Source organism: Exophiala oligosperma (assembly GCF_000835515.1).
Source record: "Exophiala oligosperma strain CBS 72588 unplaced genomic scaffold supercont1.3, whole genome shotgun sequence".
NCBI lineage: Eukaryota > Fungi > Ascomycota > Eurotiomycetes > Chaetothyriales > Herpotrichiellaceae > Exophiala > Exophiala oligosperma.
The window spans coordinates 1310922-1334063 of NW_015622820.1; the positions used below are offsets into that span (position 1 = coordinate 1310922).

Below are 23142 nucleotides of genomic sequence, written 5' to 3' on the forward strand. Positions count from 1 at the left end.
TACGCATACCAAAGACTTGCGAGCGACGTTTCTGTTGCAATTCCAGCTAAGGACGGTACTTCGTGAGCGTTAGAAGATCGCTAGTAAATATGTAGTCTTTCGAGTACTTACAAGAGTGAAAATTCTTCTGAAGAAGTTGGCTTGAAAGCGTTCGAACTGCAATGATATGTCCTTTTCAGAGACTTCATTTTTGGATTTCTTTTTCATGGTTTTCAGTAACTCGGTCTTGAGCGCTGCGTTGACCGTATGTAGTTCCGTTTGCATTTCTTCGACTTCGTGTTCAATCCTTCCAGCCTCCTGTTCAGCGTCTTGAGCTCATCTCTTGTCTCGTTAGTTGAACGTTTTAAATTGTCCTTCAATTCATCCTTGAGTTCCAATCTGGGAAAATTTCGGGCTGTGAGTTTGACTGCTCTCAAGGGAAGTTTAATCTCCTTGTTCTAATGGCTATTCGTATCGACTAATAGTACTTAGTAAACCGAGGCAGACGAGCTCTTCCTCCAACTCGCAGGAAGGAAGAAACACCTCGAAAGACTGCTCCAGTTCATTTGCCACCGTATGATACTTACTGGATGATATTTTCGACTCATACAACTCCGTAAACCTTTGAGAGCATCAGGAGCTTGCCTAAGTGTTTTCTTTTCGGCAACTGATGGGTTCGAATAATAGCAAGTAGCCTCTTTTTGAACAGCCGTCTGAGCTTCCCTTAAATGTACATTGGTTTATTGATACAGTGGTTTGCCAATTCATGCTGGTCGTGACTTCCTGTGCGACGAGGACTGGAAAGTGACACATTTCGACGATGATCTCGTCGAGATTGTGTAGAAAGTGGTCATGGACGTGAGTTCCCTTGGATCCCCTCTCTTGACCCGTAAACAAGGGGCCTGTGTCTCTTCCGAGAGGTTGTCTAATTGTGCTGCACTGAGGGATGATGGTGTGGTTGGAGTGTAGGTGGACCGGTCAGCGGCCAACAAACATGTTCCGCCACGCAGCTGGCAGCTCATGCATTTGCCGGCAAAGAGATGCCCACCAGATACCTGCACCGAGACGCGCTCGGGGAACACTGGGTCTTTGTTGCAAGCTGGCGTGGCAGACGCCCGAGCAGCCCTCGCACACGGTCTTCAAGTCACTCCCGACCTCTCTCCTGCTTGTAGGATTCATGCAACCTCTAGTTTAGGTAGAACATCGATGTACTGTCTCAATCGATTCTCATTGGCTTCTTTTCCCTTTGTAGCGAAACCCAACTCCGGTAGGACAAAACTAAACCTCTAGTCCTCCATGAATTGCTGGTACTGACTAAAGAGATGACTTCGGACGGTGCATTGCAAGTACGATGTTTGCAACTTGTGTTTGTGTTCCAGCTTGGTTGCACGAACACAGCATATGTCTGCGGGAATGAAAGGCATAAGGCGGCCTTGACCTTGACGAAATAATATGTATATAAGAGGAGAGTTGTGGCTCGCAGTGGTGGCAACAAGGGGCTCCTTCAGGATTATCGTGTTTGAAGCCTGAGGAAGGCGAGATTGGCGTAGCATTGAAGAATACACTGCAGCAGCAGGCTGAGGCTGAGTGTTTTCACAGAAAATTCGACTGCTTATCGCTAAACTATGATAAAAGATATCAGCCGCTTCATCGCCTTCCTTCAAAGTCGAATTTTCCTCGATTACATGACAGTTGGGTCTCACCAAATTGCGTGAACCTTGGCTCCTGGGTCGGAACAGGTGGAGGCTGGATCAATTAACAAGCATAGCGCAGAGGACAACAGTAGGACTCCAATAGCACTTATTGGCAGGACGACTGTGCTAGACATATAGCGAGCAAAGAGTGCCACCAGACTCAATATGTATAGGAATCATCATACTCGACTTTGAGGCCAAGTGGGCGAGCAGGTTGGTTTTCACCTCAGACTTCAATTTGGTTATGGACTTCTGGCTGAGCTCCTGAGTTGCGCGAGGACCGATTGGATCCAGGTCACTTGCTGAGTGGCGGTCGTAGCAACTGTTCGTAGAACGTGGTCGTCAAGCTTGTGTCGAAGGTCACACTTGAAATTGAAAACTAACGACTGTCGAGAACACATTGATTTCGGTTCATAGAGGAATGATTGCGTTTCTGGAAACACAAAAAGTCTTGTCTGGATACCCGTTCCTATTTGCCGAGGTGAATTTTCCTCATATGCCGAACAGCACTCCTCTTTGGAGAGAATGGGATGTGTCAACGAGGTCGAAGTAGTATGTAACATTTCATGTTCAAGGCTGGAGTGGCAGTTGCAGGGTAGTTGGAGGTTTGCCGCTGTGGAAGGCCGCTATGTAACAGGTACGGTGGAGAAGATGTATTTCATTCCGTGGTAGAAACAATGCCGTGCTCGTTCGAGAGGCGACTTGGAGGAACTTGGATGGGAATTGCAAGAAGAAGAAACACCCAGAAGCTTGAGGAAAAGGGCGAATATATAGCTCAGTGCAGGGCCTTGGAGACAAGATACTGAGCCATGCAGGAGACTCGACTTCCAAACGCTCTGTAAGACAATACATTGCATGTTCTGGTTGACTCACATTTCTGAGACAATGCCGCAATGTACCATATTTAATTTAGGAGCGCAATCAGGTGCCAACAAGACCTGTGCGGCACTCGGCACAGTTCCTGTGAAAACTGTGGCCAACAGTCCCATCGGTGTGAAGAACACTCATTCACCCTGTACCTGTGTCATCGATGGTGGTGATTTCTCCATGTCTAGAATCCTGGAAGTAGCCAAGATAAGAATTTGCTTGTAGACAAGACAAGGCAAGCCATAAAGTCATCGACAAACAGTCCCAACTCTGGATTAGCTGTTACTGTGTACCATGCTTTGATCAACCTTCGACGGATTTCAGCCCTACATCATCAGTTGACAATTTTGCCGCGTTGAATTTTTCGCTCGTAGGTAATTCGAGGTGTATGTTGTTTATCGTCGCTATGCCCATCGTAACCTCTGCACCACTTAACTCCAAGACATGTCCGCCTAAGCTGCGATCTTTTGAGATGAAATGCATGTGTTCACCGGCCACGAAGAACCCCTGCCAAGCTTGAGGTGCCCTAAACCCGACAATCGTCCCTTCAATACTGTCATAGTTGGCGACGAATTGTGACTTTCCGAGCTCAGAAAGTGGCTGGGAATTGATCGATCAGCCATGCTCTCTATCTTCTTCCCTCCGATAGCTCGATGATTTGGTACCTACCTGACCATCATACTCTTGACCCTTGACAGTTCTGCATTTTAACTTTTTGAAGACTCCTTCTATGCGATAAGCCATGAACAGATTACTCGCATGATTGTCGAACTTTTCCAGAATCTCATCGACTGAGTCCTTAGTGTCGAAGGTCACATTGACCGTGTCCTGGGCCTTGAAATTCGTACACGCAGCGTATGGGATTTGTTCCTCATGTTCTGCAACACGAACACTGCCCTCAGCCTGGAGTTGGTATACCTTGCCATCAAGAAGGACCAGCTCTCCTCTCATCTTCACAAATGTTCCCAGCCCGACGTTTCCTTTTTCAATCAATTGCCCTACAGCAATGCCAGAGTCTGACACGCCGCTCATGAGGGCGTTGACCAGCGAATACTGGTAGATTTCGTTGTAAGGCATTTTCTCGCGATATGGTCGACTCTCGCGGTGTTTTCACCGGTTCACAACAAGAACAAGAAACTGCAATATATATGAGAAAAATAAATGGAAGAATTTTCCCAGACGCGTCTTTTCCATCTTCCGCCATTAACCGTGTGTACTGGATAGTGAGGTCATCTTCACCCAATCAACGCCGATTACATCATCCCGTCTTTCCCTCATTTCGCCTTTTTCTTCGACCTCCATATCAAGTCGCCAAAAGCAGAGAACGTATTACCCGTTGAATCGGTTTGTTTGTCATCTATATAACGGGACCAAAAGTGCATGATCTCTCTTCAAAAATGAGACTATGATACCCTTGATTGCTTGAGCTACTGACACCTTGTTTCTCCTTTTACCTTGCTCATACAACGTCCCACCATACCGCAGCCATGGCTGAAGATACTGTCGCCCAGATCATCGTCAACAGCTTGTACAAGGCTGGCGTTCGTTATGTATTTGGTGTGCCAGGCGCCAAGATAGATGCCATATTCGATTGCCTTCAAGACCACCCCGAGATCAAACTGATCGTTGCTCGACACGAGCAGAATGCGGCTTTCATGGCGGCAGCTGTCGGACGCATCACAGGAACGCCTGGAGTTTGTGTAGCCACGAGCGGACCTGGTGCTAGCAATTTGGCTACAGGTATGTTTGGAACCTTTCCACGCTGGCAACTAAGTGTCGAGAACTGATCCCTCGGGGTTATAGGTCTCGTCACAGCAAATACAGAAGGCGACCCCGTGGTAGCTCTCGTGGGCAGCGTTCCTCGAGCAATGCAACTACATCGAACTCATCAGAGCATGAAGACGCTTGACATTCTTGGCCCGACTTCCAAACTGGCCGTTTCGATCGACGTCGAGGACCAAGCCGCCGAAGTCATCCTCGACGCTTTTAGAACGGCATCTTCTTCACCCAGAGGCACCGCGGTCGTCAACATCCCAATCGACGTGTCGAAAGGTAAATCCAAGATCCTCCCTTTCCCGAGCCACGCTTTCTTGCCTCCCAAGTATGGCATCTCTCCGACATCACGCCTCGACGAAACCATCGAAATGATCCAGAACGCAAAGCTTCCTGTGCTGTTCCTAGGACTCCGCGCCAGCGCGCCGAGAGTCGTCGAACAAGTCCGTAAACTCTTATCTAAGTTCCCCATCCCAACCGTCGAGACGTTCCAATCTGCCGGTGCCATCTCAAAGGACCTCGTACACGTCTTTTACGGCCGTGTCGGCCTCTTCAGAAACCAGTGCGGCGACAGACTGATGGCCAAATCCGACCTCATCCTTTCCGTCGGCTACGACCCTGTCGAGTACGACGCCAGTGCCTGGAACCCCAAGGGCGACGGTCGCATCGTCCACATTGACGTGACGGCGGCAGACTATGGAGCGTCATACCGACCCATCTTAGAACTGGTTGGCTCAATTGCCGAAAACCTCGCATACATCTCTTCCCACCTTGACCGCATTTCGAAATCGTCCATCGCAGAACAGTGTCGTCCTTTCAGAGAGGAGTACCTCTCATGGCAGCAACTACCAGACGTCAAACGCTCATCCGGTCTCGTCCACCCTCTCCATTTTATCACCATTCTTCAAAATCTCGTGTCGAAAGACACGACCGTCTGCGTCGACGTCGGATCCGTCTACATTTACTTCATGAGGTAAGTACTGTTGAAACAATGGACCGTCCAAACCTCACTCAAACCCCAAACTCCAATGTCCAAACCCACACAACGCCGCACGGCACCTTGGCTTTATACGTTTGGAAAAGTTTTACTCACTGCTCACTGTCTTGCCTTGTTTCTAGGTACTTTTTCGCCTACGAACCCCGCCGACTCCTCTGTTCCAACGGCCAACAGACGCTCGGCGTCGGTCTACCCTGGGCCATCGGTGCGAGTCTCGCCCAGGACCCCCCGTGTTCCGAAAAGGTCGTCTCCGTCAGCGGCGACGGAGGGTTCATGTTCTCGTCGCAGGAAATGTCGACGGCCGTGCAACAGGGTTGCAACATCACTCACTTCATCTGGAACGACGAGGCCTACAACATGGTCGAGTTCCAGGAGGTCATGAAGTACAACCGCTCGTCGGGCGTCAAGCTGGGCGGCGTCGACTTTGCCAAGTTCGCCGAGAGCTTCGGCGCCAAAGGGTTCCGTATCTCCGACTCGTCCCAGGTCGAGAGTGTCATCCAGGAAGCCCTCAACCACAAGGGCGTGTCGTTGGTCGATGTCGCGATCGACTATTCTGGAAATATTGAACTCGCAAAGACCATTTCTCAGGATCAATGGAATTAAGCAAATGGAAAGGAATTAAATAACCTTACAATGTCCAATAAAATACAACGGGTATACCACCTTGCCTATTTTTCTAGCAATACGTGTACTGGGGTATCAATGCTATCCGTAAAAGAAAAACAGTAAATCATGCCGGAGGAGAGCTAGACTTGCCGTCGGTCGAATCTATAGACGTCTTTGCCTCTGACTGTTCATGAGAAGTTTCTGTCCCATGCTCCTTCTGGTCGGAAGATTTCATTTTGGAGACAATATGTGCCATCTTCGCCACACCAGCCTCCATCGTATGGTCAGTAGTTGTGTCTTTCCTCCCTTCATCCTCCTCTCTGTAAGGAATATGGTGTTCTCCATTCAAGCCGTACGTCCTGACACCTTCGTCTCCAGAATCGTCCTCAGCCTCCCTCACCTCTGTGGTTTTCCGAGCAGGCTTGCCCTCCAAACTGTCACTCGAGGCTAGTGACACGCTGGCGCTGGACGGTTCGGACTCTTTCGATTTCAACCCAAGTTCCTTGCCTAACGTACTTGCCCCCTCATTGATGGTTGCTCCCATCGTCAAGAGCGCACCTCCGGATCGGCCACTGTCGATGCCATCTGAGGGCTTGACCTCCGGGTTATCTTCGCCGTGCCAGTTAGCAGGCGGGTTTTCAGGGACCGGCTCCCCCTTTGCCGGTTCGGGCACGACTGTCTCACGGCCATCTTCCCTGTATCTCCAGACCACAGCCAACCTATCAAGTGCTCTCGTGCCCTTCCTCGAGCTGCCCTTGATGCCGTCCATGGCTTCCCACTGTATCTCGAACGTGCCGCTATTGTGGCCATCGTGACCGCCGTGGAACCATGCATTCCACCAAACGTGGGCGAGGGCGGTCATCATGGTCAATCCTGCGGGAGCCTTACTTCGTCGCTCAAAGTCGATATTGACGTCACTTGACGGCAGGACGATAGGCTTGAATGGCTTGAGAATGACATCCTGTGAGGTGTTTGCCGTTCCATTCAAGCTCACTGTTGATGATTGCGGTGTGCCTGTTGGAGGAGTGCTCAGCCCGTGCTGATCTTTCTTCGAGGTTGACATGCTAGGTTGTTCGGTGCTCGCTGCTCCCAATAGTGTCATCTCCTGTCGACTGAATTTATGGAACTTGTGTATCTTGCGCCCAGATTCGACATATCCTTCTACCGTGACTGTAACGCCTTCTCTCAGACCCCAGATGTGGATCTCAAGTATTTCTACCGGTATGTCCTTGTAGTACTTTCCCATTTGATTTGTCCATTTGTCGATGTAGTCAACCCATCGAAGTTGGCTAGGAATACTCACGCCCTGACCGAAACCGGCTCGCATCCGCCGATTTGTAAATTGAGCCAAGGCCTTTTGCTTATCCCACCCTTCTTCACTGATGAGGTATGAACATGAAATGGTACCGCTGCGTCCTTTGCCGGCTTTGCAATGTACAACCGCGACTCTCTTCGGTTTATCTTGCTCGTTCGCCTCTTGTGTATCTTCGTCATATCTCTGGATCCAATTCCGCATGGCGGCCATGACCTTCGGGATCAAGGAAAATGGGGGTGGGTGATGATCGGGGAAAGGAAAGTGGTGTATTCGGTTGTACACTTCTTTGTCAGGATATCCCGTGCCTTCAGCTCTAAACTCGAATATCGACCAATCTTCACCATGTTTGCGATCAAGAAAAGAGACTAGTTGGTCAAGGGGATTTCGGTAGGCCTTCTTTGGCCATACTGAGCTGGGTCCAGAAGTGACTACAACTATTGCAGGTGTTAGCATGATCTATCTCGCATGTAAGAAGGGTCAAACCAACTGAAATCAGTGACATAGCACAGATCTAATCCAGCCTCAGGATGTCTGGCTCGCGGCCCTGCAACAATCTGCCGCAGTAAAGAGGCCTGCAAAATGTCAGCTTGAGCACGTCTATTTGTTGATCCCTGCCCACCATTGTCTTGTCTGGTATGCGTGTTATTCTAACATATTGTGGAACTGTAGACGCTCTTCGGAGACTCTTTTGTCTTTCAAACGCAGGACAACGTACTAGAACACCATATCACGTCTAAAACCCTGGCAGAGGAGAAAAAGTCACTCGCCGAAAACAAACAGTTGACGATCGATCTACGCAGGAAAAGGCTGACGTCACAATAGGAAATTATTGAGGCTGTGAGGCGACGAGGCTCTCACAGCCTCGTCAACCAAGGCTACATAATTCACAAAACGCGTTGAGACCTAATTAATTCATCTCAGAGCACTAGAGTAGTGGCAACGCAGCACGACTCTAACTATTTGGGAGAGACGGGCAATACTCATATACTTGACTTCATGTTACAATCTACAACAGATTGTATACAATGAGCGATTCAGCTTCCCAGCTGCAACACTCCCTTGAGTTTATGACATGCATCCTATGGTGAACGACTTCATAACGCGATAGCTATCAGAGGAGCTTCTGTGTTTACGCGCATTTCATGCGAGGAGGTATCTGTTGTTCGACCTTGTTGACTTCGACTCTAATCAGGACCCTCCTTGGGATCATGTTTCAGTCTAATCGAAACATTCATCAAGGGGCTCTAGGTGAAGGCTCCACGATTGGGCGGTATCTTGTTGTTTTCGTATACAATTTTTTCAGATACAATCAAGGAAGAATCCAATCTCCTACAGTTTGTGATGATCGGCAACTCTCATTTTTGCAATGAAAGTATTATATCCGAGTCTTCCTGTGCTTTGTGGTCGAGAGTCCTTTGTCTTCATCGGCTCAAAATGGATCTCGTTACTATCCTGTCTAATGTGCTAGCTGCAGCGACACCACTTGATCAGATCACCACAAACGGCTTGAGCACCTTAGGAACTCTTACTACTCCCTTACTACCTCCATTTCTGACAAACAATCCAATCACAGACGGATTCCCTTGGGGAGAGCACAACTGCACGAATACCAACCCATATACATCGGGTCCAGACACCGGAGTCATTCGGACATATGACTTTACAATCTCTCGTGGCATCCTCTCTCCTGATGGATATGAGAAAGAAGTCATTCTTGTCAACAATCAGTTTCCCGGTCCAACAATCGAAGCCAACTGGGGAGACACCATCGAAGTGACAGTGACGAACAATATCACAACAGATCCTGAAGGGACGACGATACATTGGCATGGGTTCTTGCAGCAAGAGACTCAGTGGATGGACGGTGCACCGGGTCTGTCGTTCGACTAAGTCAAGGTAGCTCGGTTCTGACATGCCAGGTTTCTCGCAATGCCCAATTCCTCCAGAAAAGTCTTTCACCTACCGGTTCCATGCCAGCTTATTTGGGACGAGTTGGTACCACGCTCATTGTAAGTTGCTCCAAAGTATACAGCATGCCTCATCTTTCCATTACCGATCTTTGGCGAACTACGTCGCTTTCTCCCTGCTACATTTCGATTGTTCAAATGCCTCCATATTTCTACTAACACCTTACAGATTCGGCCCAGTACACAGGTATGGTTCTCTTGCACTTCGGGAGATATAAAGGGCGCTATTTAAAATCGACCGGCCACGATAGTGTGTCGGCTGGCGCGGATATTGGAAGGATACAAGGGTTGACATATTTCAGATGGAGCTGTTGGTGCGATGGTCGTATATGGCCCCAGTCAAGAAGACTATGATATCGATATTGGCCCGATCCTCCTGAGTGATTGGTTTCACACAGACTACTACTCGATCGTCAAAACTGTCATGTCGCCAAGTCCGCTGCCACCCAGGCCAATGAGCGATAACAACCTCATACAAGGCAAAATGAGCTTTAATTGCAGCACAGCGACGGACAAGATAGCGAAATGCTCCGAGGATGCCGGAGTGGCCCAGTTTCATTTCCAGTCGGGGAAACGACATCGACTACGTCTCATCAATACTGGAGCCGACGCCACCCAACAATTCTCCATTGATGACCATAGTATGACGGTCATTGCGAACGACTTTGTGCCCGTGGAAGTGAGTAGAAGACGGCCATGTTCGATATAGGTCTAACACTCTTTATCCAGCCATATGATACCAACGTCGTCACCCTCGCGGTTGGTCAGAGGACCGATGTCATCGTCGAAGCCACTGGAGATCCAAAAGGAGCGTACTGGATTCGAAGCAACGCCACATGCACAAGCTCCAACCAACCCTATGCTTTGGCGGCCCTGTATTACGATGATGCAGATTTGACAGCCCTGCCCAAATCTTCACCATGGAGATATCAAAATGTCGGCTGCGATAACGATCAGCTGGGTCAGACCGTCCCGCTATACTCGATTGACCCTGGCGAGCCTGCAAACACGATGGTGTTGGACATGACTGCCGGGAAAAATGCGTCAGGGATCTGGCTTTGGTACATCAACAACTCATCTTTCCGGACTGACTATAATGAGCCAATTCTTCTTCTGACCAAAGACGGGAAAACTACATACGACGATCAACCAGATTGGAACGTGTTTGATACGGGGAATTCCTCATCGTATCGTTTTGTGATCAACAATCATACGCCGAAACCGCATCCTATGCACTTACATGGTCACAACATGGTAAGTTCTATGCTTTCGGCAGTGCTGCAGTTCCTTGGCCTCGCATCTGTTGAGTACAGCTGTCTGATTGTTTTGTAGTACATCCTAGACGTCGGCATCGGAAGTTGGAACGGGACCATCATTCGTCCCACCAACCCTCAAAGACGCGACGTGCAAATGGTGCCTTCGAATGGTTATCTCGTTGTTCAAGCCGATGCAGATAATCCAGGATCCTGGGCGCTACATTGTCACATGGTTTTCCACGGATCTGGTGGACTTGCCGTAGACATCCTCGAGCGACCCGCAATAATCAAAGACATGCAAATCCCAGAAGACTCGTATCAACTATGCAAGGACTGGCAAGCATTTTCAGCGACCGGTGAAGTGGACCAGATTGATGCGGGCTTGTGAAAGCATTTCACATAAGTCGGACATTTCGCAACGGCTGCCTATCTGAGGATAGAAGAAGTATATGGAGTATACGGGTACCTAAGTAGCCATTTCCTCTTTTGGAAGAGGGATGATGTGGGCGGTTAATTGGGAGCGAATCGCAAGGCGTATATGATGTCTTCAGGCCCCCAGAGATTGTCTACTATACATACGGAGTGCAATATCCGCCCTTTATAAATTTCGAAACCCCCTACGAAGTACTTGGAATCCATTGAAATATTCGCCCGTCGGGTCCGTGGAGATTCCGATCCGTTGGACGAGACAGACACTTTGCTTACCTTCTAGGTACCTAGTAAAAAGTATATGTGTTACTTGGCGGGTACCTTTTATCTCACACATGGCAACAAGTAAAATGGTACAACAGTGTGGATTTTCCTCGTCTTCAGTCTGCTGAAAGAATCCTCTCTCTTTTATTCCCACCCAAAAAGTGCTGTTTAATTTTCTCTACCACCAAACAAGTTTCCCGAAAATGTCGACGAAATATTTGATCACCGGAGCAAATCGAGGCAAGCTTCCCCGGCCTGTCCGTTAACATCCCCAAGTCCCCCAGTGTATCTGGGTACCTTATACACACACAAACACACCACTGACTCGTAACAAATCCTCACCAACAGGCCTGGGCCGAGGTTTCGTCTCAGCCTACCTCAACCGCCCAAACAGTGTGGTGATTGCGGCCGTCCGAAACCCATCGGAAGAATGTATCAAAGATCTTCAATCTCTGCCCAAAGCGGCGACGAGCTCTCTGGTCGTGGTCAAGATCGATAGCTCATCCGAGACCGACGCCGCGGCGGCCGTCGAGCAACTCCAGAACGAGCACGGGATCACCGGTCTCGACGTCGTCATCGCCAACGCCGGGATGTCGCCTCAAATGGCGCGCGTCGAGGCCGCGTCGCCCCCGGACCTGAACCAGGCGTTCCAAGTCAACGTCGTCGGTCCGACGGTCCTCTTCTCGGCCGTGGCACCTTTGCTGAAAGGATCCCAAAATAAGCCCAAATTCGTCACCATTAGCTCCGTCATGGGAACCATCGGGAGGATGGAGCAGTACCCCATGCCGGTCGCCAGCTACGGCATGTCCAAGGCCGCCTTGAATTACATCACCAAAAAGATTCACGTCGAGAATGAACATTTGATTGCGTTTCCCGTTCATCCTGGGTGAGTACCTGACTTTAAACCCTTTACCGATGTTTTTGGGTCACTCCATCCTTCACATCCTCTTGTCGTCCGCGTTGAAAGTTAACGTACTATTATTGTATGGTCACGTCAGATGGGTACAAACGGACATGGGAAATGCGGGTGCTAGGTTGGCAGGAGTCGAAAGGGCCCCGACCACCATCGAGGATTCTATCTCTGGTTTGACAAAGTTGGTAAGTCGCAAGTCTCTACTAGCAAAAATCAAGTCATCCCATAACCATTGTCATTCCTCGAGTCGAGTCTTGGGGTGATTTGGATTGCCTGTTGCGATGTACTGACTTGTTGAATTCCCCAAAAAGATTGACGAATCTACCCGAGACTCACATTCTGGGAAATTCTGGTCCTACGACGGTACCACGATCGCATGGTGATGGACGGATTTAGGGTTTTGTTCTCACACACAACTCACATGCGCATACATCTCTCCCGCTATTCTCTCCAAAGATAGACGGTAAGAGTCTTTTTTTTCTGGCTCAATAGAATCAGTACAGTTTTACTGTCTTTGCTGTTGAGAAGAGATCGACAACACTTTCCTCTCCGCACCCCTTTTTACCACTTGCGTTACCAAGATCCTCACACCAGTAGTCATTTTTTCTTTCTTCTCTTTCTTACCGAGACAAAGCCTTACGACCACTACTCGTTCTCCGATCTTTGATTGATTCATTGACTGGTGGAATGAACGACCCTTCAATTCGAAGAAGGACATGCCACTTTTCGCATCAAAGAAACCTTTTTGTTGCCACTTGACAAAGACAAGACGTCGATGGGACTCATTCAAACACGACAATGTTTTGTGTCCGTCCTCTTTTTCCCGTCCTTTGGGCTATGTCGAGGATTTTGCAAAAGACAATACCATTGTCACGCACCTGGCCGTGGTCACGGTCAAGGTCACGAATGTTATCTTCTTTTCGATTCTCATTGTCAATAATCACCACACCGCCCTGCTTCTTTCGTCTTTTGGTGAAAAAACACGACGCGTCACCACAATAATGCACAATGTGTGGCATGCAATACAATGGTAAAATTTCATTGTTTACTGACACCAACACTGCACTGCACTGCACTGCACGACCATTGAATTACCATCGTGAGAACGATGATGGTGGTGATGACGATTAAAAGGGTATATATGTATCTTTTTACTCCCTCTGTTGATTTTGGAATTTGTTCATCATCATCATCATCATCATCAACGTCTGTCATCAACTGAGCTATTCACAGGTCTGGTTGATTCTTACGGGCTTTTCTTTTTTGATGAAAAAAACACTCAAACATATTCCCAATCTCGATCTATCCCGTACGAATTACAACAAGACTCGAAAAGTCCCTTTGGGAGTCACAAAAGATGTCTCAACCAACAATCACAACCACCCAAGTCAGAAGATCGGGGGATCAATTCACGACCGAAACCACCACCGCGACGATTTTGGAAAAAGTGAGACTGGAACCGGTCAATTATCGTGACCCAGGATGGTCCACGTGCCCTTATTGTGGTGACGGTCACGATCCGTGCGAAGCATGTTTCGATTGACCTCCGTAACTTCGATTACGGAGCAGGAGGAGTTATCTTGGGAGATGATAAAATAACACAAGCCAACCTTTGCATCTACTCTATTGAGACTACTACTACTACTATCACCACTGATGTATGACGATGACGATGATCCATCAGTTCAACAAGGTGAGAACCGCACAAACATTCCCCTCCTCCAAATCCGAAAGCCTTCTTCACTTCTCCCTGCTTGACAGGAAAAAAGGTTGTAAAAAGTACTGGTACTTCCGTACTGCTTACTACTGTGCGTCTCGTCACAGGGTCTTTGGATCGAGGGGACCAAGAACAACTCGTGACTCTTTTTTTGTACTCGAGTTACCACCTACCCAAGGTACTTTCTGTACGGAGTCTTATTTTGAATACTCCGTATATTCAATTCAAATCACATCGCCCTCCAAAAAAACCCACTTCAAATCTTTGACTTCCCCTTTTTCTCCTTACAGAAAATCTCATTCTCTTCTTGCCATTCTGTAGTAACCTCTGTATTGACTTGACTAAACCCTCTTCTTACACTCTTGCAGGTACTCCACCATCACGAAACAAAACACAGCATCACGAGGAAAATACAGGGTCAAAAAACATTCTCTGGAAAATCAAAGCTGATCCGAACCACACCAGCAAAAGAACTCGGCATGGCAAAACAAATTGAATCTCAATAGTATTCATTTCAAGCTCATTCTCATGTTTCGTAACCTTCGTCATGGGTGGGAAGAAAAAAACCCTAGGTACTCCGTAATAACCGCAACAGGTCATCCCCATGTGTCCCATATCCCGATGTATCAATGCCGTACCTGCGACAATACCAGGACGTGCGAAGAAAAAGGTAAAAAAGAAAACCAATCAACACCTGGAGACACATGCTTTACCAGGGTTTCCATAAAGAGCGCGACCCCTTGATCCCGGAGCCCATCCCACCCAAGTCCATGTCCTTGCTCAAGCTCTCGAAATAATACAACTGAATCTGCGGAGCAATGAAAACCCAGTTGAAAGATAATTAAGTCTCCTGCCAACACACATGCAAGTCCGCAAAGGGGGGGGAACAATAAAGACGAAGAGCTCTCCAAACTCTCATCAACCTCATCAACACATTGAAAACCTCATTCTGTCCATTCTAGTTTCTCATGATCTCTTCTCGATTGCCGTTCTTGTCCTCGTCGTGCCAAAAACTCCAACTATCCTCAAGCGTATGGTTTGCATTTGAGAAGAATAGAAATGGTCTTGCTTTGATCTCTGTAATTTTTTCTTCGTGCCAATTCTGTTTGTCTTGTCTCTGGATGGACTTTATTTTTGCTCTCGCTCTTTCTTTCTCTCGATGATTTTGAGGTACTCCATTCCATGCGAAATTGAAATCGCTCCAAGGTAAAAATTCTGGGGCAAAGGAATGCCCTAACGATGCATGTTGAACCTACAACGCCTCCCACTGTGTTGGTTCCCAATAATATTGGTATGAATGTGAAATCAGCCCTGGACGCCGTTGACCAGGATTCTCACAAAAATTCCAGTTTGTCAATCTGTCCTGATAGATGACTGTCCTAAACTCCTCATGATGTAAACAAATCAGGGACGATAGCACCGTGTTTAGAAGATGTTGATGCCTGATTCCAATTAGGCAAAAGGATCATCTCTCGGTGGTTGAGGAAATCCTTGACGTTGAAAGTGACTCGGATGGTATGTGTTAAACATTGCCAATCTTTCTCCAATACTCATACTGCTAGTATGACCGTGACTCGGCGTCGTAGCGAATGCGCTTGTGTTGATGAATGGGTCGGATAAACTTGGAACGTGTCTCGGCAGTCTTGCACGTTGACTACGTTTGTTGGGATCCAACTCGAATGGACTGCCAAGTCGCTTTTGTGTAGGATCAACCTCCGGAACTGTGAGCGACGACGAAGTACTCGTTTTGTTGGTGGGAGCTGCCAAAGCTGCAAGAGAATCTGGCAAGTGTGGAACGGGTGGAATCCCATTGTCTTCGCTGGAACCATCCACGCCGAACGGAGGGTTGAAGAGACGTGCTATATGCTCTCGGCTGTGGACAGCGCTGAGTGTCGCACCCCTATTGCGAACACGAATTCTTCGTTGGTGAATGTCGCCAGCGCCTGTGAAAACTAGCTCCGGCCGAGGCTCAGGCTTCGGTTCGAAGGTGGTGGGTGTTGGAAGATTGAGTTCAGGGTTCACGGGAAGATTGCTTCCACTTGGGCTCATCTCATCTTCCAGGTTATGCTGGGCGCGACGTTTGTTGGCGTTGAGTGAAGTATCAGGCTCTGGTCTGAACGGAGAGAGCAGTCTTGAACCTGTAGCATGGATGGTCTCGAATTGGTTATGACTGATGTGTCGTCGATGGTGGTGATTTGAGTTGCTTGATCCATTCCATGTACTATAATTAAATGGCGATGCCAATCGGGGAATGCTGTTTGCAACCTTGAGCTTGTTGTGTTCCGGCTCGAGGGGTGTCGATAACATCATGGGATCCGAAGAATTGTTCACGGGAGCATTGAACCAATCATCAGACATTTTCTGTGTTGGTGGTGAATCTGTAACCAGCTGAGCGAGAGGTCCTGTTGCACTGCTAGCCACCAAAGAAATACCCAATTCGCGTGTCGCATAAGCAGTCGTGGCTTCAGGATCGGCTTGACATGATGTTGATCTTGAAAGTCTCGAAGATGGACGACGAGCAAATTGATCATGGAATGGAGAGGGACTTCTTGATTCTCGCAAACGTTGATAGTGAGCCGAGATGGTGAACTTTTCTTTGCACAACTGCTTCAGACGCTTTCTAGTGGCAGACTCGGAAGGCCAGGCAATTCTAGCGTCGTCAGTGCGTAAGAAATCATTAGGCTCTGGAGTCCGCTCTCGAGCCAGACTCCGGCTCTCAATGACATTGCGCATCTTGTATCGCTTGATCAATGGTCGGTTGATTCTGCTTGCTCGTGGCCAGGTTTCCTTAGCTTTTCGGGCGACACGGTGGCACACGCCCGTTGGGGGGATACTGCCAGGTAGTGTCTTGAATGGGGTCACTGTAGGATCTGCCAAGTACATTTGATAGACGTTGAATAAGTGGTTGTCCATTTCAATGCTCCATTTCACGTTGCCTTTGGCGAGCATAGTGTTGATTTTCAACTTCTTGCTCTTCCGTGAAGGTGTGTCTGGAATGATCTTGACCAGTGTAGGCGAAAATGGATCCTGAGAGTCTAGGTCTGGACTCGTCGCGCTGCCATCAAATGAGGTAGGTCGGGTCGCGAAGTTTTCCGAAGAACACGACTCTGAAGAATCCGAGCGAGTCGAACATTCTGAGGAAGAACGTCGCATATCCCAGGCACCATTCTTGTACTCGGAAGAGACTGGCTTGGTCTGAGCGATGGGAGTTCGTGGAAGTTGCATGTCTCGGAACGTGGACAACTTTAGTCTGTCACTTGGTGATGGATCTGTAATGCTGTGTTGGTAGGACGGTCGCAACGAGGATGCCTCGATAGAAGGAATCGGGATCTCGGCGTCCAGGAATTCGGTCTGAGTCGACTGCGCGCTGGAAGGAATTGGAATTTCTGAAGCGAACAGCGTGGGCAGTAGAGAATTGTTACGCGCCTGAAAGTTGTCCATCGTGACTCGCGTCCGGCGAACGCGGCAGGTTGAGTGATGTGGTGCAGGAGGTAGTTTGAGCTCAGCAAAGGTCTGATCGGGTGTCTTGGGATCGTCGCCGCTGTCGAGGCTGAGAGGAGCGAAATTCCGCGGCAGGGTTATTGAGATTTGTGGTTTGTTGCGCTGCGCTGACGAGGCCATCAGCGTGGGTGAAGGTTCGCGACCTGCCATGGCTGTGAGGAGGAAGTGTGCGCACGGGTCTCGGATCGACGGCGTCAACGTGATGTTGCGCGCAGGAAGGCGCTTCTGAGCAGAACTGGTCAAGATCGAGATGAGTGTCTTTTCCCGTATTCAAGCGTTCATGTTGTGGACGCGTGTCAAGACTCGGTTATGCAGTTATGCGATCGACCAGACTGGTGGAAGCGCGCTTTTGGTGGAAAAGAAAAGGACGGAGAGCGCCACCGCGGTTTGCGGCGTGCAGTGAGTGTGTGTATGTGTGGAAGTGCGTGCGTGTATGAACCGACTGCGGATGTATCGGTCGAGTGGTATGCGCAGTCAGCAAAATGACTGCGAGTTGTTGTGGATTTTGCGACAGAAGAGACGTGCCGGACGCGCAGAGAAGCGACTGTCAAAGTCGGAAGATCGCAGGTGTGAAAGTCGACGGCGTTGAGAAAATGACGGTGGCTGGGGGGACGATGCAGGGGAAGATTAGACCGGGGCTCAAGAAGCGAACTAGGGTTTCGGGGTGGTGAAATGAAAGTGAGGTCGATGTGAGGTCGAGGTAAAGGTTTTGGTGAGAAGAAGAATAAGAAAGAAGTCGTGGTCAGAATACTTCGTGTGCTGTTTACACGCACATCTGACGTGGATGGAGAAGTTTCAATGGGAAGAAAGGGATTGTTGGCAGAAGTGTGTCGTCGACGGAACCTTGGAATGTTGGAATGTTGGCGCAACAAGTGGGAGGAGGAAAGAGGAGTGAGTGAGAGGATGAGTGGGCGCCTCCGAGCTCTCACGGGCGGTAGGCGAGTTTTCCTTAGGCACAGTAGTTACTCCGAAGGCACCTAAAGCAAGGACTCCGTAAAAATAGCCGTGGTGGAGGCGAAAGGGAGCCTTTTTCAACCACCCACAGTCCCAGATACCTAGAAATAATCCCTACAGTAGCCACTACCAAGTCCCCGTTGCCCTAATACTTGTATTGTAATCCTCGCTGCGTCTATCGCCGCGCCCCCCAAGGCCTGTGCGCGCGCGTGAGGAGTCCTGCGGCGCCTATCACAAACCCCAACCAGTGGGAGCTCGGCGGTGAGATGTCTCAACCACTTGACAGGCGGAGTCACAACAAACAAACGGGTGTCGAAGCAAACACAGAAGACGAGGAAGAGAAAGAGGAAGGTGAAGTTGATGATGGTTTGGTACGGTAAAAGATGGGAGTTGGGATGTAGAATTGAAGAGGCCAGTTCTGTGACTATCTGTCGGATCTCTTAGCACTATCGATTAAAAGGCACAGACAGAGATAGAAGAGTAGTAAATACCATTTGCACTCGTCCCAGCAATCACCACTACCACAGGCCAGGTAAGGGATATGCACCTCCGACATTGATCATCCCAATCGATAGGAAGATGTGTCTATCGATTGCACCGTACATATTCGTCTCCTTTCTATGGAGCCATCTCCATCCGAGTACATATCCCAAGGACGCCTCCCTTCAAGGATCCTGGACTGCTGGTCTCAGCTGCATCATGCATTCGAGTGGACTCTACGGAGTACGCTGCACCGCAAAAGACCACCAACTTCGCCTCTGTACAACCCACCATCACAAACATCTCAATGGCGCGCGACGCGGAGTAAGATTCTCTACGGAGAAGTCGTTGAGTATCCATCAAAGTTGAGAGCGCGCCGTGATGGAGCTTGTCTTGACGAGATGCCTCTGCATGGCTACTCGTACGTACTGTACGTTGTTGAGTTTACAGTACGAGTCACTAAACTTCAAAGACTTTCTCAATTGTCTCGTCATCATGTTCAACCCTGCAAAGCACAGACTGGCGCGATTCTCTTTCAGCCGCTGTCAAAAGCACCACATGTCTGTTCTTGTATACAGAAAAGTATCTGTCCAGCTCTCCACCCTTATTGACTCGGTCTGTCTGACTGTCGAAGTACAGTACAATCGACCTGCTATAGGGAGGTAGGAGAACAATACCCAACATCTGGAGAACGCATATTGGGCACACTTTCAGCCCCAAGTGTTGCCAGCTATTGGGCATCTCGAAAAAAGTTGTCGTGTGCTTGCTTCTTCTCTTCTGCAAATCACTGACGTACTGGCTTGCTCCTCTCACGCGTCAAGCTCGGAAAGAGAAAGAGAGAAAAAAACGCGTAAGATGCGCGCTAAAATGACAAACCAACCCCAAGACGGTCTGGCGAAATCTGCGCCTCATCCGTCTTGACGTGGGACCAATCGTTCGCTTCCCCAGAAACAAGAACCAGGATACACCGACCGGCATCATCCATCACTTCGCTCCTTCAAATCTACAGTACAGTATCTCTACCAGGTAGATCCTCGTACAGTACATACAAGAACCACTTCCCAGAGTCCACTGGGCCATGCATGACATCTTCTCCAGTCCTGAAACAATCGGCTTGACCGGCTGGATCCATTCTCGACAGAGCATTTGACTACTCAACCACCGAGGTATACATCTGTAAGTAAACAAACAAGTGTCGTCAGTGGAATGGGCACCGACTCAATGATCCTGGCTCGCTCACATCCGAAATGAAGGATTCCTTGGGAGGGAAAAAAGAACAAAGGGACTTTTGTATGAGTGCTCACTCGTACCTCGGCCTCTGCTGTTACTATATACCCTGCATGAGAAAGGGTGACACATTCGAGCTCTGCAAGCCCTTGCTTCGTTCCCGAGGGGCATGTCAATTGTCAAAACCTCGTATCATTATTCTTTCAGCCGCGGGCGAGGTTGGAAGGATCAATAATGGAGCCCAGGCCCCCTCGTCATCCTTGACTGCCGGAACTACTGGGAAGGAAATAGATCGACTCCATCTTTACAAGCCACGACATTCCTTGTTTGTTTTTGTTTCAGCTACTGTGAAGAGATCGAGACTTTTATTTTTCCAGATCGATCTACGATACACGCGAGGTCTTCGGGTCGTGATGGGAAAAACTGTTACCGTAAGCACCTACGAATACGAATACTTGGACTCTGCAAGATCTCGCCAATCGCTCAATGTACAGAATACTGTATCATGTCAAAGTCCACTTGGATTTCGAGCCAACAATTGAAAACCTCTTCAACTGCAATGTCGATTGTTACTCAAGGCCCGGATAATGAAATAATTAATGCAATTGCTGACATGACAAAACATCTCATAATATCATCATCATTGCACTTCGCTATTCTGAGTCGTAAACGTGGAAACACTCTTCCCATCACTTTCTGTCTTTCTTCTTGCCCCCTCCTCCCAACTTCCTATCAGCGCCTTGATGGCCTCTTCAGCTATCATGACTCCACGATTGATGTCCTCTACTCCCGTCCATCCTGGGACATGCAAAAATGCCACTTTCCCAAGTCTCTCTCGTACCTTGTCCTCGTCTTGCTCTTGCTGATCCTCATCCCGCGGTCCCGTAGGTCGATTCTTCTTCTTCTTCTTCTCCTTCTTCTCCGCCTCCATCCATCTATAACTCAAACTCTCAAACAAGGCGTACTCACACAAGAACCTTCCAGCGTCCTTCGACAACTTCACCACCGCCCTTTTACGATTCTCTTCTGCCCTTCGTCCCGTGACACTGGCATTCGAATTCGCCTTCTCGACACTTGTATTCTGGCTGTTGTTCCCCCATACAAAGTTTGTACCTGTACCCGTTTCCGTTTCTGTTTCTGTTTCTGTCTTTGTACTCGTCGCATCACCACCCTCAGTTTTTGACGTCTTTTTGATCTCATTCTCATCCACACCCGCAGAACCCAAAAACCCTCTCGCGACCAATTCTTTCTGTACGCCAACCTCCCACCTCCTCAACACGTCGTCTTCATCCCACATGCCGTAGAGTAACGGTGGCACCCCGTCACGTTTCCACTTACACTCTCCGCAGAGATACCCGTCCAGGTTGTCCACGTCTTTTATCCGGTACCCGTCCCTGTGGCCACGGGTCTCGAGGGAATAACAATCCCGCCCTCCGGCCATGCCGATGTGCAAGATGAAATCCGGGTCGTGTAGACGTATGAGTTCCGGCACGGTCTCCGACACGGTCGAGTACGAAACGCGAATGGCCGACGGATGAATGACGAGTTTGATTTTGTATTTGCCTTTGCCCGACGTGGCAGTGGTGGCGGGCGGGGGGAGGTCATCCGGTAGTGCCGAGGCGATGAGCCATGACGGGTTTATCAAAAATGATTTGAATGGCTGGGGGATAACATTCGGTCAGTATTTTATTTTCTCACCAGGGAGCACGAGGTCACATCTTGAGGTAGACGACAAAGAAAGAGGCCAGTAACGAAAGAAAAAAAACTCACCCCGAACCCGGTGACCAGTACCCTCACTTCCTTCAGAGGTGACTCATCTGGTGTCTCGATCGTATCTATTCCAGGACGATCTTGAACCAACACCGGCGGTGGTGTCGGTGGACCTGCGTCACCCATCTCGTGTGCGCCCGCGAGAGCGTGTATGTGTATACGTATATTCACTCGAGTATATACAGACTCGTCAATCCTATCTTCTCGGCCTTTTTTTTTGTGAGTCTTGCTTATTTTTTCGTAGATCTGTTCGCGGTATAATGTTCTGTGGTCCTGGTCTCCTCCAATAGTTCCAGGATCAATCGAGCGGTGTCTTATGCGCCACTATCGATAACAAGGCGAACACTGAACTCGTTCGACACAGAGGGGCCGCAGGTCGTTTTAATTATGATACCGCGGGTTAAGGGTTATATTGCGCCGATGCGACTCGTGTGTACGGGCGAGGTATGGTTGCAATATGTAGAGGAGGAGGAGGTGGTGGTGGTGGTGGTGTGAGGGATGATGTATATCGAGAGTGTCAACTCTTTGCCTTCGCCTTCGTCTTCGTCCTTGAATGTCCGTCTTTTCCTTTTCTTCTTCTAGTGCTCTCTGACCACCGTTATCCAATGTTTGTCGTAATGCGATGATCGTTGCGACAAATGTCCCCGCTTGGTGTGTTTTGCGAACTTTCGTTTTGAGGTTTCTCTTCGGAAAAGGTGGGATGCTTTGCTCGCTCACTTAACAATATCACTCAGTCAATCTCGCGTCTCACTTATCGCCCGCTTATCGCTTATCGCATGGATCAATCGATGCCGAACGAACACAAGTACCGACTAATGACATGTGTTTACGGAGTACAGTCGTCAGCAACGCATACTGTGGATAGGGTCGTATGCTCCCTCTCTCTCCTCTCAGCGGGCGCCGAGGGCACAAGGCTTTGTCAAACGATCAGTAGCTCGATTAGAAAGCAGAGAAGGAGAAAAAAAAGGGTCGTTGATCCTGGAAAGTAGGTGTGATAAACCCCAACGGGTCAAACGGGTATGACACACGACCAGCAGCAGTTATTATTATTAAACGGGGTTCCGAGCTTTCCCTTTCGCCCTCGGTTATTGATTTATTTGATGATGATGAAAGATCACAAAGTTGGGGGAGGCTCTCGCTGGTACGTGTTATCGCATCTATCACCGTCTCCATAATCTCGTACTCCATATTAGTCCAAGTATCCGTAAGCATCAGCACATCTCCGCCATCTCAACGGAAAATATTCTACTCCTCTCTTGGGGACACATTTTGCCATATCAAGAAAGACAGATCATAGAACAGCAGTCCTTCAACTACCACCGACTAAATACCATGACTACTGTACGACTTATTGAGGTACTCGTATCAGTGCAATATAAAAAGGATTACAAGCAAGAAATATTTATGGTGATATTCTTTCATTGAATAATTAA

General features: G+C 48.7%; 8 protein-coding genes across 9 annotated transcripts; 4 read left to right on the plus strand and 4 right to left on the minus strand.

Annotated features, from left to right (window-relative positions):
- Positions 1 to 2843: 2843 nt before the first annotated feature.
- Positions 2844 to 3617, minus strand: PV06_03286 (alpha-acetolactate decarboxylase; the record flags this gene model as incomplete). Its single annotated transcript, XM_016404054.1, has 2 exons — positions 2844 to 3140; positions 3210 to 3617. The coding sequence occupies 2 exons, from the start codon at positions 3615 to 3617 to the stop codon at positions 2844 to 2846; spliced, it is 705 nt and encodes a 234-aa protein (XP_016265059.1).
- A 120-nt stretch (positions 3618 to 3737) lies between these two features.
- Positions 3738 to 6046, plus strand: PV06_03287 (acetolactate synthase, catabolic). Its single transcript, XM_016404055.1, has 3 exons — positions 3738 to 4280; positions 4344 to 5286; positions 5433 to 6046. Exons 1-3 carry the CDS (start codon positions 4028 to 4030, stop codon positions 5911 to 5913), a joined length of 1677 nt encoding a protein of 558 aa, XP_016265060.1. The 5' UTR covers positions 3738 to 4027; the 3' UTR covers positions 5914 to 6046.
- On the minus strand, positions 5934 to 7998 carry PV06_03288 (uncharacterized protein). The gene is made up of 3 exons (XM_016404056.1): positions 7851 to 7998; positions 7719 to 7803; positions 5934 to 7665 (listed from the first exon to the last, which is right to left on the minus strand). The coding sequence occupies exons 1-3, from the start codon at positions 7851 to 7853 to the stop codon at positions 6041 to 6043; spliced, it is 1713 nt and encodes a 570-aa protein (XP_016265061.1). The 5' UTR covers positions 7854 to 7998; the 3' UTR covers positions 5934 to 6040.
- Positions 7999 to 8498: 500 nt separating this feature from the next.
- Positions 8499 to 9121, plus strand: PV06_03289 (uncharacterized protein; the record flags this gene model as incomplete). Its single annotated transcript, XM_016404057.1, has 1 exon — positions 8499 to 9121. Exon 1 carries the CDS (start codon positions 8573 to 8575, stop codon positions 9119 to 9121), a length of 549 nt encoding a protein of 182 aa, XP_016265062.1. The 5' UTR covers positions 8499 to 8572.
- A 309-nt stretch (positions 9122 to 9430) lies between these two features.
- Positions 9431 to 11006, plus strand: PV06_03290 (uncharacterized protein). Its single transcript, XM_016404058.1, has 3 exons — positions 9431 to 9877; positions 9928 to 10452; positions 10531 to 11006. The coding sequence occupies exons 1-3, from the start codon at positions 9518 to 9520 to the stop codon at positions 10840 to 10842; spliced, it is 1197 nt and encodes a 398-aa protein (XP_016265063.1). The 5' UTR covers positions 9431 to 9517; the 3' UTR covers positions 10843 to 11006.
- A 265-nt stretch (positions 11007 to 11271) lies between these two features.
- On the plus strand, positions 11272 to 12541 carry PV06_03291. 2 transcript variants are annotated; one of them, XM_016404059.1, is made up of 4 exons: positions 11272 to 11387; positions 11496 to 12033; positions 12146 to 12245; positions 12372 to 12541. In XM_016404059.1, the coding sequence occupies exons 1-4, from the start codon at positions 11351 to 11353 to the stop codon at positions 12441 to 12443; spliced, it is 747 nt and encodes a 248-aa protein (XP_016265064.1). In that variant the 5' UTR covers positions 11272 to 11350; the 3' UTR covers positions 12444 to 12541. The 2 variants fall into 2 exon arrangements, with proteins under 2 accessions (XP_016265064.1, XP_016265065.1); XM_016404060.1 differs by lacking the exons at positions 12146 to 12245; positions 12372 to 12541 and having other exon boundaries at positions 11496 to 12097.
- Positions 12542 to 14175: 1634 nt separating this feature from the next.
- Positions 14176 to 18155, minus strand: PV06_03292 (uncharacterized protein). The gene has a single exon (XM_016404061.1). It carries the CDS (start codon positions 17426 to 17428, stop codon positions 15230 to 15232), a length of 2199 nt encoding a protein of 732 aa, XP_016265066.1. The 5' UTR covers positions 17429 to 18155; the 3' UTR covers positions 14176 to 15229.
- A 2397-nt stretch (positions 18156 to 20552) lies between these two features.
- Positions 20553 to 22800, minus strand: PV06_03293 (uncharacterized protein). Its single transcript, XM_016404062.1, has 2 exons — positions 21710 to 22800; positions 20553 to 21599 (listed from the first exon to the last, which is right to left on the minus strand). Exons 1-2 carry the CDS (start codon positions 21833 to 21835, stop codon positions 20580 to 20582), a joined length of 1146 nt encoding a protein of 381 aa, XP_016265067.1. The 5' UTR covers positions 21836 to 22800; the 3' UTR covers positions 20553 to 20579.
- Positions 22801 to 23142: the final 342 nt, after the last annotated feature.

Excerpts from the sequence above, each read along its gene's own strand:
- PV06_03288 (XM_016404056.1), bottom strand. Across the intron at positions 7,666-7,718 it reads GTGCTATGTCACTGATTTCA|TTGTAGTCACTTCTGGACCC; the intron begins GTTGGTTTGACC and ends CACCTGCAATAG.
- PV06_03291 (XM_016404059.1), top strand. The coding sequence starts at position 11,351 with ATGTCGACGAAATATTTGATCACCGGAGCAAATCGAG. Across the intron at positions 11,388-11,495 it reads GATCACCGGAGCAAATCGAG|GCCTGGGCCGAGGTTTCGTC; the intron begins GCAAGCTTCCCC and ends CCTCACCAACAG. Across the intron at positions 12,034-12,145 it reads GCGTTTCCCGTTCATCCTGG|ATGGGTACAAACGGACATGG; the intron begins GTGAGTACCTGA and ends TGGTCACGTCAG.
- PV06_03287 (XM_016404055.1), top strand. The coding sequence starts at position 4,028 with ATGGCTGAAGATACTGTCGCCCAGATCATCGTCAACAGCTTGTACAAG. Across the intron at positions 4,281-4,343 it reads TGCTAGCAATTTGGCTACAG|GTCTCGTCACAGCAAATACA; the intron begins GTATGTTTGGAA and ends TCGGGGTTATAG. Across the intron at positions 5,287-5,432 it reads GTCTACATTTACTTCATGAG|GTACTTTTTCGCCTACGAAC; the intron begins GTAAGTACTGTT and ends CCTTGTTTCTAG.
- PV06_03290 (XM_016404058.1), top strand. The coding sequence starts at position 9,518 with ATGGTCGTATATGGCCCCAGTCAAGAAGACTATGATATCGATATTGGC. Across the intron at positions 9,878-9,927 it reads ACGACTTTGTGCCCGTGGAA|CCATATGATACCAACGTCGT; the intron begins GTGAGTAGAAGA and ends CTCTTTATCCAG. Across the intron at positions 10,453-10,530 it reads ACTTACATGGTCACAACATG|TACATCCTAGACGTCGGCAT; the intron begins GTAAGTTCTATG and ends ATTGTTTTGTAG.
- PV06_03292 (XM_016404061.1), bottom strand. The coding sequence starts at position 17,428 with ATGGCAGGTCGCGAACCTTCACCCACGCTGATGGCCTCGTCAGCGCAG.
- PV06_03293 (XM_016404062.1), bottom strand. The coding sequence starts at position 21,835 with ATGGGTGACGCAGGTCCACCGACACCACCGCCGGTGTTGGTTCAAGAT. Across the intron at positions 21,600-21,709 it reads TACTGGTCACCGGGTTCGGG|CCATTCAAATCATTTTTGAT; the intron begins GTGAGTTTTTTT and ends GTTATCCCCCAG.